General features: G+C 38.2%; 2 protein-coding genes across 5 annotated transcripts in view; one reads left to right on the top strand and one right to left on the bottom strand.

The window, feature by feature from the left end:
• Positions 1-240: 240 nt before the first annotated feature.
• Positions 241-15,504, bottom strand: DEK (DEK proto-oncogene). Of its 3 annotated transcripts, none has more exons than XM_053396798.1 (11): positions 15,406-15,504; positions 13,585-13,722; positions 12,005-12,106; positions 11,458-11,567; positions 9,362-9,456; positions 7,905-8,025; positions 6,221-6,406; positions 5,355-5,490; positions 4,318-4,466; positions 2,277-2,345; positions 241-1,896 (listed from the first exon to the last, which is right to left on the bottom strand). In XM_053396798.1, the coding sequence occupies exons 2-11, from the start codon at positions 13,709-13,711 to the stop codon at positions 1,885-1,887; spliced, it is 1,107 nt and encodes a 368-aa protein (XP_053252773.1). In that variant the 5' UTR covers positions 13,712-13,722; positions 15,406-15,504; the 3' UTR covers positions 241-1,884. The 3 variants fall into 3 exon arrangements, with proteins under 3 accessions (XP_053252773.1, XP_053252775.1, XP_053252772.1); XM_053396800.1 differs by lacking the exon at positions 15,406-15,504 and adding an exon at positions 15,169-15,264; XM_053396797.1 differs by having other exon boundaries at positions 241-2,345.
• Positions 15,449-16,482, top strand: part of RNF144B (ring finger protein 144B) — a 76,158-nt gene continuing 75,124 nt past the window's right edge. For both annotated transcript variants that reach the window (XM_053396806.1, XM_053396803.1), the window contains exon 1: positions 15,449-15,542. The gene's annotated coding sequence lies outside the window, so the exon portion shown is untranslated. The remainder of the gene's footprint in view (positions 15,543-16,482) is intronic.

The raw sequence follows: 16,482 nt of genomic DNA, 5'->3' as shown, positions 1-16,482 counted from the left end.
TCATCTGCCACTTCGGGGAGTTTGTGCATCAATCGCACACACATAAAACGGTCACTGCCTGTTCCATACATCTACTCAAGGTTAAGTAAGGGTTTGATGTGTTCACACCTCTAGCACAGATTACGCCTCAACATTTGGGTTTGGAATACTCTTGTATCTTATAAAGCAAGGTGATACACAACAGGCACCTTTGTTTCTGTATCATTTTTTTTACTGTACATGTATTAAAATATCAAAATATACATTTTTCTTAAAGACATTTATTGAATACAAAACTTAGTTACACTCAGCCTTAATATAAAGGATCACATGCAAAGAAAGCAGTAAAAATGATAGACTGATCAGCTTACTAGTTGCCGACTAGTTTCAGAACATAGGTCTGTGACTTTTGATTCCTGAACAATACATTAGCAGAACTTATAATCAATACAGTAATGGAGGGGGCTAGTTACATTTCACATTATGACACATACTTGTTTGGCATTTATTGAGAGCTTTAAGTCATGATCATGTGTGCACATTAACAAAAAGTTTCATGAAACTTTTCATTAAATAAAACTTCATGAACAATTGTTTGCAAAACTGAGGTTTTAAATTTCAAAGCTTACACTGAATCAAAGCAGCAGGTGTCTATTAATACATTTAAACACCTATTCATTTATCAATATAGCCTAATTTTGGATACAGACACAGGAAACCTGTCCAGTGGATACCACAAAGATCGTTAAGTTATTCCTTACCATAAGGGAGCTTGATTTTATAGGGATTCTAGAACAGCTGAACACCAAAAATTGCATATGAACTTAGCTCACATACCTTCAGAGAAGATTCTTATACTTACTGCAATTCTCAAAGCTGTTTTGGTTTTTCCTATGTATTTATTTCAGTATGTAAGCTCAGTAGAACTGTTGGGAAATGTACTTCAAAGTGAAGGCTACACCTTTACCTGCCTCCCACTTGACATCAGTTATGTGTGGGGCTGGGCAAGTGGGCATAATTTGGAAGCAGTCCCCTGCTGGACCTAATTAGACCAACAGGGTAGAGGTTTGTCACCCTTTGGTGTAGGGTATCATGTCAAGCCTTTGGAACAAAATTAGCTGTAGTCCACTCTAGCAAGTTAAACACTGAAAAATATGAGTGCAATTATTCCCTTATAAGGCAAGAAACACCATCTTTTTAAATGCTAGTTAAACTTGTTTCCTAATTAATTTCAGCCTCATTCCTGAACACTGACACTGGTCATAAATCTTCTAAAACACACTGATTTTTTTAAAAAAACCCGACAACCTGTTTTTAAGCATATATATACAAACAGAACGCTTTTAAAAGTACAAAAATAACAATTTGCAAGTTACTATGCTCTTCACAATTCTCAGATATCTTACACATGCAAGATAGTATAACATAATTTAGAGCATTCATGATCAGGACATGTGACTTCTTCCTGAATGAATGGTATGTATTCAAATTAAAAGTAATGCCCAATACTGCAGTATTTGACAGTCTTAGCATGTGTACATACAGATACAACAGTTTTCGTATCAACTGATTTTTAAAAAATTCTCTACATTACAACGCACTAAAACCTACAATAGCTATATTAAATCTGCTTGTACAAAGAAATTCCATGATGTACAAAGTAAAAGCAGGGAACATTGATGGCCATGCAAAAACCTAAGAACTGCATTAAATGCAATTTTTAAAAGTTAAAGTAATTTCCATTAACACTCAGAACATTAAGCCAGTAGAATCATCCCTGACTAAATACTATGTTATGCCCACCCAAAAGGGTGAAACAAAAATTAAAAAAAGGTTTTGCTGGTGTTTGTAAAATATTTAAATCCACGGGAACAAGTCTGCAGCATTCGTTTTCTTCCCATTAGATCATGATATGAGCTAAAAAGAGAAGAGTTTGTGTACTTTTAATCTTTAACCTACTTTGTAAATCCCACTTCCCACAAACACATTGCTAAGGCTGCCATTTTAACAGCTTGCTTGGAAGGAAGTTCCAGGGGAATTGATGGGACTTACTTCCAAGTAAATATGGCTAAGGATGGACTACAGGCCTTTAAGGGTACACTGTGAAACGTTAGATAAGGGGGACTATCTTAAAGTTACTTTAAATTTATTGAGTTGAAACTAAGCATAATAAATGAGTAAACTTTGGGTGGAATTTCAGGAACTGAGATCTTCCTAGGTACCCAACATTTCCAAATTTAAAGAGCAGCTTTTAATATTTGGATCATCACATGATATTCCATTGATCAAGTATTTACCTCTTTCACAGTCTTTTTGATGAAGACTTTTCTGTCAGACAAGTCATAACTGGGATAGCTTTCATACACCTGTAACAACCAATTTAACACAAAGGTAAGCCAAATAGTACATTCCAAACATTCTCCCAATGACTAAGGGTCAAACTGGTTGTACCACAAACAGTATCTCATTAGTTTTTAAAATACATTAAGAGCAGGCATGAAAGGTAAGAATCTGGATTGGGACTACTGCATTTGGGGAGGCTGCTTTTTAAAGCCTCATTAAAATTGTTCCCTCCCCCAGTTTGCACCACAGAAGTCAAATATTCAAAGCATAGTTAACCATATCCTTTATATGTCATGTCTGACTCCACTCCACTTTTCCAACGTAACATAAAGACTTATACTTACTTGCAAATATTTCTATTCTCTAACCTGACTCTCACCATGCGTGTAGAAGTGTCTAATACAGTGGTACTTCGGGTTACATACGCTTCAGGTTACACACGCTTCAGGTTACACACTCCGCTAACCCAGAAATAGTGCTTCAGGTTAAGAACTTTGCTTCAGGAAAAGAACAGAAATCGGGTTCCGGCGGCGCGGCAGCAGCAGGAGGCCCCATTAGCTAAAGTGGTGCTTCAGGTTAAGAACAGTTTCAGGTTAAGAACACACCTTCAGAACAAATTAAGTACTTAACCTGAGGTACCACTGTATAACTTTTGCAATTTAAATGTGAGTACCAGAATGGAGAGATTGCTTGTTTATTAAATTGAAGCATCTCCCTTTACTTTTGATATTGCAAGGGAGGTATAAAAGGTAGATATAATATCCAAATAGATGCTTTTGTGTCAAAATTAGGACTGAGAAGACCCAGAGTCAGTTCTCTGATCCACCTTGAAGAACCCTTAGATCACTCACAGTTTTTCAGTCTAACCTTCACAGGTTTTTTTTGCAAGGACAGAATAGGGATTGTTTATTGCCCTGCCCTGAGCCCTTGGAGGCAAAGCAGGCTCTGGAGAAACTAGGGGGTGACATGGGACCTATGCTAGTTATCTTTCAGGGGTTAACCTAAATATATTTTACTACGTTTAGTATAATTATACCATACTGTGATAATGGGATTATGACTGCTCCCTAGGAAAACAGACAGCATAAACTGAGTTCACTTGTTTCTTCCTGAACCAACAAGAAAGCATAAGAATTTATGAAATGTGCATGCATTTTTACATTTGACTCTAAAGGTTTCTAACTGCAAACCAGTGATGGGGGGGGGGGGGGAGACAAATCTTCACCGCTTCATCTTTCTTCAGATAATTAACAATGTGAAAGTAGCAATTAATGGATACCAACTGCAAATCAACATTAGGCAAGGTTGGCAGTTTCGTGTCTATATAAAATGCAGTACAGTGGTACCTCGGGTTAAGAATTTAATTCGTTCTGGAGGTCCGTTTTTAACCTGAAACTGTTCTTAACCTGAAGCACCACTTTAGCTAATGGGGCCTCCTGCTGCCGCTGTGCCACTGCCACGTGATTTCTGTTCTCATCCTGAAGCAAAGTTCTTAACCCGAGGTACCATTTCTGGGTTAGCGGAGTCTGTAACCTGAAGCGTCTGTAACCCGAGGTACCACTGTACAAGGAAAACTAACATGGCAAATGAGATCACTCCCCAGGTATCTCCAATTTACTCTCCCCAGACCACATCTTCCTCCAGTTTTTTTTAATGTGTCCTTGAAATGTTATAATGTCCCTTGCTTGCCTGGATCAAGATATATGAGCAGAAATCTTTGAATTTTCTTTGGACAGACTGTACCCTATACTTTTGTACAAATATAAAATTACATCTATTGCACCATTCACCGCTGGCAAGTGGCCCCCAGAAGGTTCCCCACTCGGAATATGGCCCTTATGCTGAAAAAGGTTCCTCATTCCTGCTTTTAGGGCCACAGGGAGTTTTCCAAATTTCCCTAATTTGCAAAGGAAAACTTTCCAGAAAAACCCACATTACTGCTGTAAACTGCAAGCAAAACAACGAAAGTGGAAAACTAATGTCATAAATCTGTACCTCTTTACAAATTTGTTTCATTGTAACTTCCTCTAGGTTTGCATTGGCCAGAAGCTTTTTCACTGTTTCTTTCAGCTCTTCATCTGTAGGTGGCTTTTTCAACTTTTTAATTAAAGGCTCATCATCCGAACTATCCTCTGACTCACTTTCTAAATGTAAAGATATTTTTCAATTAAAATGTGGATAATGATTTCTTTCCAATTAAACATTTTCACCTGGACAAAAAACTGAATGACTTAGTTGTGTTCAAGCACTTTTGAACTTGGGCTTTTCAAATGACAGCTGCCAAGACCAGCTAGCAAGTTTCTTTGGAAATGGAGAGAAGTTTCAAAAACTATTTATGGGGTTGTGGTTTCCCTTCTCTCTGCTCACATATCCCAGCATATCCCCTATTTGTTACCTTTGATCTCCCAACTCTACCTACCTACCACTAAAGGTCTCCTGCTCCCTTAAATCCATTGGCCATTTCACCATTGCTGCCACCTACCTCCTCCCTGGGGTCCCTACAAAGCCATGTTCCAGGGAGGTCACTAGATCAGTCACTTAGCTACTCTACTGAGTCCAGGCTTTCTATGATTAAGTGCATGCACACAAGGTATGAAGGGTGATGTATATTAACCTTAAAATCCACCCAGACCAGAACAGGCAGTTAAAACACACATATATTAGGGAACATAATACCTAGAAAAAGCAGCCGCTTAATGTAGAACGCTCAGTTCTAATGCCCTATCTTAACAAAACTCTCTTCTCCTTAAAAGCCATGCTAACTCTAACCATTTCTTTCCTCTCATTTCGTCTCTTTTTAAACTGTTGTTCTCAACCGACGCTCTTCACCTGCCGCTTGCTCTCACTCCTCCCAACATTCTACCGCAATGCCCTGCTGTCAAACATTCTTCCATTCACTTTTCTGTCTTTGTTACAAAGCATCCATCTTTATGCCCCCCCCCCACTTTATGTAAGTATGTATAATTGTATTCGTATATACTCTTCTGTTCTTGTCCCTGTCTGCTTGCAGGACCCCAGAAAGATAGGTTCACCTTTTTTGGAATTGTTCTGATTCTTCTTGGTTGTGCTGCTATCTGCTTTCTTGACGTAAGCATTCTTTGTGCCCTTTTTGCTTTTCACAGCTGTCTTTTGCTTGGGTTTTTCTTTTTTGGATGACTTTTTAGGTGGCTGTGGTGTGATAAAGAGAGCATCAAAGTCTATTACAATATAAACCACTCCTAACACTATGAAGCTTCTTGCTAAAGCATAGTTTATTGCTAGAAAGCACTCTTTGCAGCAAAGCCAAAATACACATGCAAGCTATTTGTAACTGCATTATTTCTCTCTAGATCTAATAATGCCCCTGCATTTTAAGAGAACATGCCTTTCTGCTTTTGCAGGGATACAAAAAGTTACCTTGCATTATATAGTGAAGGTGGTGAACTGGCTAAGTTTGGCCTGCTAACCATTTTTTTGTCACCCCCCCCCAAAAAGCCATCAGCAGATAGTGACAGTGTCCCATTGCTAGTATGCTGTCACTGTAAGGTTGCAATGGATGATGAAGGTGTGAGGCTGAAAGGCGTTAGCTAGTTCTGTTGAGAACTGCACCTTTGTTTGAGGTGAGCACCAAGCATTTTTGGCTAAAAATAACAAGTAATTATGTGAAGAACAATGAACCTGTGGTACATTCCTATCCACACCTCTAGCAAACAAGTCTTTGTACTTTATCAGCATCTAGTCACTACTTTCAAGTTTAAGTCTGTTGATCACTAAGCAAATAACTTAAAAGTCAATAGGTCTATGGCATGAAAATATTTTTCTCTATAACGCTATCATCTCCAGCTCAATGCCCTTTAAGCAAATCAGAGAGCCTACTGTAGCTGGCCTTCAACATGGATAGTTTGCAAATAGGTCCTACCTCCTCTTCACTTTCTTTATCTTCTTCAGATGATTCTTCTTTCTCTTTCTTTTCATCTTCCTCACTACTGGATTCATCTGACAGGATCTCAGGACATTTAGTGCGCTTGCCTTTCCGTGCCGTTCCAGAGCTACTGCGTTCCTTTTTCCCACTTTTATTAGGTGTTTTCTTGGATTTTGGCAATGGCTATTAAATATTGAAAATTGAGGCAATTCAAACAACAAAAAAGAACTCTCTATCTATTTATTTATAAGACTCTATGGGGGATAAGTAATTGCTTAGACCTTAACCACCTTCAAAGTGTTATCCTTCACTATGGTCATTTTGAAAAGGTACCATGAGATTACAGGTTTCTTTTAGAATGAAGTTATAGACATTACATACATGTATTATTTAAGGATAATTATTCAATTGAAGGTATTTCCTCTATTTAAGATGGTCATACTGTGAGTTCCATTTCTTATGTAGCCTAAACAGTATCATACCTGTAGAGGATGGAGGAACTAGCAGATCTGGAGGGACTCCAAAGTTTGCATAAGTTAGAGTTGCCACAAAAGTTGAAGAGTTTTTTATTGGGGGGGGGTTAAAGTTGTTTATTTATATACCATCCTTCATTTTAAGATCTTTAGTAGGGGAACATCCTCCCAAAATAGCCCAATGAGGGGGAATGGAATTGCACAACAGCACTTCCAATGTTTTCTTGCAGATTCCACTTATTATTTTAGCTATCAATCAGCAGCTTGAATATGGAAGACTGGCAAGTGCAATGTTGCCATTGAGTTTTTGTTTCCCATGACAGGAGCCATGTTTGATGCCAAATATATGGGTGATACCTTCCACAAATGTGGTTCCAGAGGAAAATTCTGGAAAGCAGTGACAAGCTCAGGAAGGATTTCACTCCCCATTTGAAGAGTCTTATTGCAGTATTCCTGGCAGTGCTATAAATAAAGACATCTTTTTCTTTGTTTGTTTTCAGATGCCAGCCTCGCTGACTGTTGGTGTCTGTCTTTTCCAGAGAAGCAGAAACACAAAATTCATAGACATCACTTTTCCATTTTTAATAAATTGTTAGGTAATATTGCCTAATACTGTAAGGCAATGAGAACATAATTTGTTATTGAGCTTTTTACTCCAGGTTGAATGCCTCATTCTCAAAACTCGTGGAAGAAAACTTGTGTTTTCATATACACCGTTCAATAGAAATTGCATATTTGTTTTTAAAAGGGCCTCAGCTGTAACAAATGTTTAATAGCTGCTAGGCATGGTCTCTGTATAAAGAACCTCAGAAGAGATACGAACGTGCAATCAAAACCTGGTGATCTTGTAGTACTCCTTGTAAGGAGAATGCTACTGTTCATTTTCCCCTTGAGCTCTGCCTTTGTTCTATTTGACTGCCTTCTTCCATCTCTCTTATTTTCCACAAGAACAACATATAATATATAATAAAGAACCTAATAAGATGTTCACTAGTGGCTTAATAGAATTGCAGTCATGTTACTTACATCTTCAAGAGCATATATGAATCAAGCAAAGCATACATGCGATTTTTTGGTGGGTCAAGCGACACAAAACTCAACAACTGTTTGACGTGGGACAGCAATAGCAACTCTACATAAAAAGCATGATCACCACAAAGATGATAAATGTGATTTAAATATAGCTTCATTATTATTTCTTGTCTTACCTTGCCTGAAGGTTTTGGATGCATTAAGAAGTTTAGGATTCTGGCTACCAGTTCACTATTAACTCCTGATCTTTCCAAATCAAGAACTTCACATATACTTTTCAGCATTGCATTTCTGTACCTAGAGAGAAATACCCTTTATTAAACATAGCTGATAAAAGTTGATCTTAATACACAGGAGCAAAGAGATAGTTTAGTTGACTACCTGTGCTTTCAAATATATCTTACAAGCATACAATTGATGAATTTAGTATTTATACTCCACTTTTTGATTTTTTCAAAACTCAAGGCAACTCACAAAAATTAAACAAACCACAGAAATGCAATTGACATTTTGACAATATTTCTTCAATGATTGCATGTCCCGTCTTATAAAAACAGTACTTATAATAAAACTAGAAATACCAACCAGGCAGGTAGGAAATATTTTACAGCTAAGGACAGAATTCAAAGATAGAGTTCAAAGGGTATAGGGATTCATTTATTTAAACACCTTCTCAAATTTTTGTCAGTAGAAAGAAGCCACAGTATAGCTTTTATAGTTTACGCAAGGATCAATGGTGCAACAACTGAGAAACCTGTGCAGGCCCTCAGGAATAAAATTCACCCTTCAGAAGTTACAGTCAACCCCTATTTACCAACATGATTATACCACCATTGTCTAGAAGAGTCTGCGTGATAATGGAAGGAAGGGCAGCTTCTATGGGTTGCCATCTTTACCACAAGTCAGCCTAAGTACACTGGTAGCAGCTTATGCCCTCTCCATAGAGGGAAGTGCTGGAAATTGCACTATAATGGAAACTGGAAATACCAACTGCCAGGAGGAAAAAGACATTGCCACATGTGCAACCACAGATTCTGAATATATTAAAACACATCACAAAATACAGTATTCCTTTTATACTGTTTATAACTGCAAATTTATTTTGGATAAATTTAAGTTCTACAAAAGTACTGCACAAATATTAAGGTGGCAGAGAATTTTAAGTTTGAATTAAATGTTGGGGGCACAATTTAGCCAAAGGTATGCACGTTTAAGTGCTTTTCATTTTAAGGGGGAAAATTAAGTATGTGTAACTCAACTATTAGAAAAATCACCAATATTTATGTGCTTAAATTTCAAAAGACCATACCTCGTTTGTGCATGAAAATAGCAATATTTTATTGAACAAGATACTCACTTGTATCTTCAACTAAGTAGTTAATTAGAAACAATTCAGCACCAGTAAACCCATTCATTTTAGACATAAAATGTTCACATGTGTAATATAAAACTATCCCTTCAGTAACGTTTATGGATATGGTTTGAAATAGAATACTTATACACTGAAGTTACTAACTGAAATGTGCAGGGATAGAAAACAGGGCTTGAAGCAGTTGCTCTGCTCAAGATTTAAAATGCATGTATTAACATAAATAATGAAACTTGATCATACTAAAAAGTTTTAAAATGTTACTTTTTCAACATCTCTTCCTTTTTCTTATATTGGTCACTTCCTTTTTCAAATGGAAAGCCACTGAACTGGCCCACATTCTTCTTTAATGAAGCAACCTAAAACAGAACACAATAACATGCATTTTAGAGCGGTATTTGCATTATACCAGGCAGGTCTTGATCCAAAGCAGTTCAACTAGGGCTTAGAACAAGTTTTCGTCAACAGAAAATTCAAGGGAAACAGGATGCAACATTTCCCAAAAACAAACTGAGTCTACCGTCAAATGTGTTGCTTCTCTGACTATTTGCAGCTGCAATGATCACCATTTTTCAGAAGAGTCTTCCAGTTACCTAGGCAACACTTTCCTATCTTTGAAGACCACAGTGCAGTACAGTAAGGAAAGAGAGGAAAGTGACCCTGCATTGTTGAGGCAGTTGTGATCTTCTGACACATGGTAATTATGGAATCAATTCAAAGGTAAAGCTAGAAAGGGTGCTCAGCCAGATAGCACAGTGAACATCAAGTTGCTGCTGAAGGAGCACTGCAAATTTGTAGCCTATAAACAAGGCTACAAGATTACCACATAAATTTTTGCTCACCTTTGAATATAACTACCTAATTATGTATGAAATAAATAAGAGCAAATGTTAAAATAGCTCATATACCCTTATTTGATAAGGAATTTTTCAGGAAGAACCTCCCTCAATTTCTGTAAGACAGCAAGCTGCTACATGCTGCAAATAATCACATTCATGAGAAACAAAAGGTACACTATTTTTTTAAAAAAAAACACTAAGTAAAAATATATATTGAAATATTGCTAAGTTTGTATGGAATATGTTGTATAGAAGCTATTTTCTATATAGACAGATTTGGATTCAATTGACAAATTATACAGGTAATTAAAGTATCTAAAAAGCAGTTCATAAAGCAATTTTGCTCTTCATAACCAAGATAAGCTTAAGCATTTTACAAATAAAAATGTTAGAATAGTAATAGACAAAGTATATTAGGCCTATTATTTCCTATGTATATAACCCTTTCTATGCATGAGCAGAACAAACTTGATTTCAACAAGTTCAATTTCCTCTCTCCCCCTGCATGACCTTAAAATCTGCTCCAGAGGGTTGGAGGACAACCCAGAGCAGATTTTAGGGGGGTGCAGGAGGGAAGGAAGCTCAAGTGTCCTTGTGGAAGCAGAAGTCCACACGTGCAGTACTGGATAAAGCCCTTAGCGAAATAATTCTTCTTGTAGATTTTAATGTAGTCAAAATGGTATCATTAATGCCCAAGAGGGAGGTATCAGCAGGCTTGGGAAAACCAAGGTCTACATGCAAACGTGTGTGTGTGTGTGTGTGTGTGCGCGCGCAAAAGCAGACTCCAAAACAACCCAGTAACCATAGAATGCTGACCACTGGGAGGTGTGGTGGTGGAAGAAGAATGCAAATCTGAGGGAGAATAGAATGGAGTTTCCTGGAAAGTGATGTGGCTGCAACACTGAACAGGAGCACTACACAATGCAGTATTTTGTTACAGAGCCACTTGTTTTAGCAGCAATTTCAAACAAAACAAGGATGGAATGTGAGAATCAAAAACAGGCTTAAGACCCTGAGCAAAGACAGGATTGTGCCAGTAACTTCTAGCACCAGCAGAAGTTTTATTTATCAATCTCAGGATTATTGAGAAAAAAATGAATATTCAAATAGGGGGTGGTGGACAAATTAAAGTATAAAGACTCCATTCCAAAGTCAACTGGATAAGATCCAAATGACTACATCTAGCTTTGTAAGGCAAAGAGCTATTTGGATTCACTTTATTTCCACTGTAACAACCACATGGCAAATTGTTTTTGAACAGATGGGAGCTTCAAATACCCTTTGTATAGGGTCAAAAGCTCAAAGAAAAAAGATAATATAATTAATAATTCCAGGAAGCACAAGTAAGGCCTGGAAATGTAGTTTTCACATACAAACCAGCTATTGGAAAGCCCACTCCACTGATTTAAATGGAATTTATTTACATCTTAGGACTTCAAAGAGTCTCAGCCTTCAGAAACAAGGCCATTCTATATTTCATGACATTTTCAAAACAAATTTGATAGTGTTTTCTAAGCTTACTGTGCCTGGTCTGTTGTATAGAAGTTTGTGCAGATTTCGAAGTTCATCTGTTTTCTTCTTGCTTAAAAAGTACTGTATTCTTTCAATTTCACAAAGTTTTTGTCCCTTTCCTGAAAGGGAAAATGTATTACATTAGTCTATTTAACAACATTAATGTTTACTAATAGTTACTAGATTACACTTATGAGGTGGTTATAGTTATCAGTCATATATATTTAAATGATTGGTATTGTTGTATAATTTTTTGACAGGGGCTGTGGATATTATTATTTTTTAAAAAAATTGTATGGGTCCTCCTTAAGATTACCTAACATGCTTCTGCTTGAAAGGCAGTCAAGTGTTGAATTAAATTTAGACAATAATTTCAACATTTTGATATAATGGCTCCAATGCAACCCAATCAGATAGGAGGCATATAAATAATAAAATTGGTATTATTTTTATTTGTTTGGAATTATTTGGAACAAGATGAGTTCTAAGTACTTGCTACTTAAAAACATGTAAAGATAACTCATGTTCAATATACAGTATGCAAAAAATAACTTGCCTGGTGTAATTGTAAAAGGTTCTTTCTGTAATGAAGAAACTTGCATGGTCAATCTTTCTACTTTTTTCTTCTCTCTTTTTCCTTCAACAATGAGACTCTTTTCTGAAATAGACAATTATATATAAAATTTTGAAACACAGTTACCATATAGAAAAAACAGACCTATAGATCAAAAGTACATATTTAATATTCTAAGAAACATTCTGGGAACACCCAAAACTGTAGCAAATTAGGGTTGGACTACAGATCTGCCACCACACCTGTGGCAATTTTCACTCTGAAACCGGGAATTCCAGGCTGGAATATTTCTGAAGGTTCACTAAATGTTGTACTTATTTTACTTGTTAAAATAAATCTACAACAGCCCTTCTCTAGTCACGCAAGAAAACGCAACCTCCCCCAAGCGCTGTGAAGGATTGTAACTGAGAAGCGTTGTAATGGCAACTTATGAACAAGTGTTCAAGCTTGGCTCTGGAAAGGAGACTTTACATACACACCTGACTGACACTACTTCATTCCTCATTCTCCAACTAACAAGAAATATTTGCTAGTTCCCACAGAAAGTATATTTTAATAAAATACGTATTGACCTCAAAAAACTAGTCCCTCTATGAACAAACATGTCTACACAGATACTAATTAAAATTGAGAAACTAGATAGGAATAGTATCAGCAAGCCACTCATCATACTTTTCAATATCTGAACCCTGAAACAAAGGAAGTAACCACCAGAACTGGAATAATGCAAAACACAATGAGGAAGAGAAACAGCCCAGGTCACCTTTATTTATACACAGAACTATTTAAACTCTAATTATCTAAAGCTTACAATCCAGTAATATATATGTATAAAGACTGTAAAATGACTATCAAACCAGATTATTGATTTCCAAATACTAAACTCACCATTTTGCCTAATATACAAGTAAATAAACAAAACATGTAACCTAGGTGCGTTTAAAACCTTACTCACATGCAACATAAAGTTTATACAAACAGATGGCTGTTCCTATATAAAAATAAGAGCAAGGTGAAGAAGTGCTCGTTCTCCATCACCTATACAAAACTGTCCACTTTATCCTACTTGTACTTCTTGGCTCTCCTACCTTTTTCTGAGCCCCAAGCACATCTGTACTCTCTGCAGAGCTGCCCATAACTTATTAATGCTCTAAATTACTAGAGAAAAAGCAACCCAAACATCTTCTCAGAAGGTTATAGTTTGATCTCAGTTAGAAGAGCTATCATTTTTTATTATCATTATTAAAAACTGAGTGCACATATAATTTTACAGAATACTCAAAGATTGTTTTTAACTAATTTTCCATAAATGCATCCGTAAAAATGTTTCATCTCCAGTGCCATCTGATACTGGACATTGAGGGGAAAGTGCCTTTTCTTTCCAGCTGCAGCTCTTCACATTATGTTGGACTCCATTCTAGAGTGTTTTTGCTTGGATGGGGGCAAGGGACATCTGGAGAGCTTTCTAAAATGCCCTGCTGCACATACAGGCTTTTTGATCTTGACCTAAATATTTAGCTTAGTGCAAGTTCTAGTGTTCCTTCACATTAGCGTTTTTCTACCTTTTTCCTCCTCCTCCTCGTCCTCCTCCTCTTCTTCACTATCTTCAACTTTGTCCTCAATTTCCGGTTCTCTTTCTTCTGTTTGTTCAGCAGACAGTGAACCATCTTTTTCAGTTACAGATGACATGGTTGGTTCTTCTGCATGAAAACACAGGGGAAATATAATGTCAATATGACTTTGATATAAAATAACATTTGACCGTGTGCCCTTCCATCATTCTTGCAACATAGAAAGGAATTCTCCTTAACAGCAAGTTCTCATATACCACATTATTAACAGTTGTGTGACTGTTTTACATACGTTTACATCAACTGCCTTATGTATCAGATACCACATATGGCTAATAAATATGCCGCAAAGTAAAAGCTAGGGCTGAAGGACAAATGAAAAAACATTTACGGAAGTTGGGAGTAAGCAACTGCTTCTTCTGAGAAGGAATTTTTCCCCATACAACTGGTTATACATAACAGTGTTTAATCCTCTGCAATTTTACACAAATCTAGCTATAGCCTCCTTTGTTAAAAAGAAACTTTCTAAAAACTAGTTTTAATGACATAAAAATACAGGCAGCATCTGAAGAAGGAAAGAGTCAAGTTCCTGTGATCTGTATGGCTACTTATTCCTCATGGTCTTCGCACGCTTTTACACCCACACTTACTACCTGTAATCCAGTGAAATAGTTCTGGGGGCCAAGTTCAGAAGTATGCAAATATTGGACACTGACTAAAGCATGCAAGCTGAACATGTGCTTGCAAAATAAACTGTATACACTTTGCATAAATTATTTTGAGCTTTGGGTTTCAACACGGATTCCTAGTTATAAAGGTCCCAAGTGACTTAAACAGAACAAGGCATGTCTTTTTAACAAGATTTCACAAAAGGAAGGAGGTAAACAATCCAAACAACTTGGAAATCTGCTATCCTACATGATCACACATTATGTTAATAGTGTGTGGTGCTGGCATAATTTGATGCCCCATAAATAAGGTATGTAGTAGAATGACAACTGTCTTATGTTTCCATGCACCAACACTAACTTGGATCATATCTCCACTTCAACCAAAAATATTTGAAGCCCACCCAGAGGTCAAAACAAAACATGCAGCAGACAGTAACTGTACTGTTTTTCACCCCATTTATGTGAAGTTTCTATTTAAACTTTTACGTACACCTATAAAAAACCACCAGCACACGGAAGCCACTTTATGCACTCGAACAGGTGGGCTCTAATCCATTCAAACTCATGATGGTCTTTCTAGGACTGCTGTACTTTCTTCTTCCTAAAACAAACTAAAGCAGTGACGTTTTTGGAATAAGGGTTGTTGTTGTTGGGGGAATGTTTCCGTTGGCTTTTGCTTTAGCACGACAGAAACTCCGAGTAAAACGGAACATTTTGAAACAATCCCGCTGGCAAAACAAACGCGACTCCATGCTCCAACCATCTCTTCCTTAAGTATTGATAAGCTCCGGGGTTTTCGGGACCGAGGCAGAAGAAGACAGAGAGAGTGGTAGCCCTCATCCCGCCCCCTCCCCCTCCCTGTTCAATCTGCCCCTCACTATAAGTAAACGGTTAAGCCCCCCAGAAGGGCAATAATGTCAGGCGAGAGGATTCCGGCGGGAAATGCTGAAGAGACGTCAAGGCCGGGCGGAGGGAACAGAAATCCTGTCAGGCTCCGAGCAAGGAGGCTCCCTGCCGCCTTAACCGTTTCCACAGAGCGGGCTGCGCGCGGCAAACGTCGCTTCCTGGGCGTTCGAAACCGCCACCCAGGCCGTTAGGACCTCGCCTTCGACCGTTATCCCGGGAGCAACGGAACACTCACCTCGTCGCGAGACGGGCACCTCGGGGCACTTCTGAGAAAGTGTCAGCAGCAGCAGCAGCGATGGCGGACAGCCACGGTATTTCTTAAAAAAGAGAGAGAGAAAAGATAAAAGGAAAAAAACACACACCACCCCTCAGGTAACAAGAGCAGCGGCTGATAAGAGACTTAAGGAGGGGGCGGGACCAGACGTGAGGCTATTGCTCACTCTTCCCCAGGAAAAAAAAAAATCAACAACGTTTCAAAATGGCGGGTTGTCAAAGGGGAAGAAGGAAGCGGGAAATCTGTGACCAATCGGCGCTCGGGACGTCGGGCGTGTGAGGCGGGGTTTTGAGAAAGTGACGGGCAGAAAGGAAAGGCCTCGCGCCGCGAACTGGGTGAAAGGGAGGTTTTGTGTTTGGCAGGGGAAAAGCTCCACGGCGCATGCGTGCAACTGGGGGCTGGGGCGGTTCGGAAGTTTCCATGGTGGCGTCCTCTAGCATGCTTGCTTCTGTGGTTGGGGGGCCCGTCCGAATGGTTTTTTTCTTTTTTAAGCGGCCGCAAGACGAAAGCGCATTTTCAACTACCGAAGGGGAAAGGGACCAGAGTGCAGCCCAATGAGAGCTCTGGTTCTTCTGCCAGCTCAGGCGCGCTAAGCATAGAGAGAAAACCCCGTGTCCATATTGCCACCGATCTGTAAAATCTACCAACAACAGTAACAACAATTTATTCTTTATACTCCGCCCATCTGGCTGGCTTTCCCCAGCCACTGGGTGCCTTCCAACAAAATATTAAAAATACATTAAATACTATGCTGCTCCTGCAGCCGCGTTCAGGATTGGAATCAATTATGTATTGTATTTCTTTTTAGATTTGTATACTGCTTATTTACCAGAATCCCCAGTGTGACTCATAACATTAATAACATATTTCCACTGAAAACCTTCCAGTTTCAATATTAAAAGACTACAATAAGTGGACTCGCAAGGAGAGGTGGGAGCACAAGAGAGAAACAGGGTAGAATTGATATAGTATACAGTGGTACCTCGGCTTACATACGCTTCAGGTAACATATGCTTCAGGTTACAGACTCCGCTAACC

This window comes from Podarcis raffonei, chromosome 7 (assembly GCF_027172205.1).
Source record: "Podarcis raffonei isolate rPodRaf1 chromosome 7, rPodRaf1.pri, whole genome shotgun sequence".
In the NCBI taxonomy this organism is placed as follows: Eukaryota; Metazoa; Chordata; class Lepidosauria; order Squamata; family Lacertidae; genus Podarcis; species Podarcis raffonei.
The sequence above is the reverse complement of the archived record's forward strand: the minus strand, read 5'-3'. Positions and strand labels throughout refer to the sequence as shown.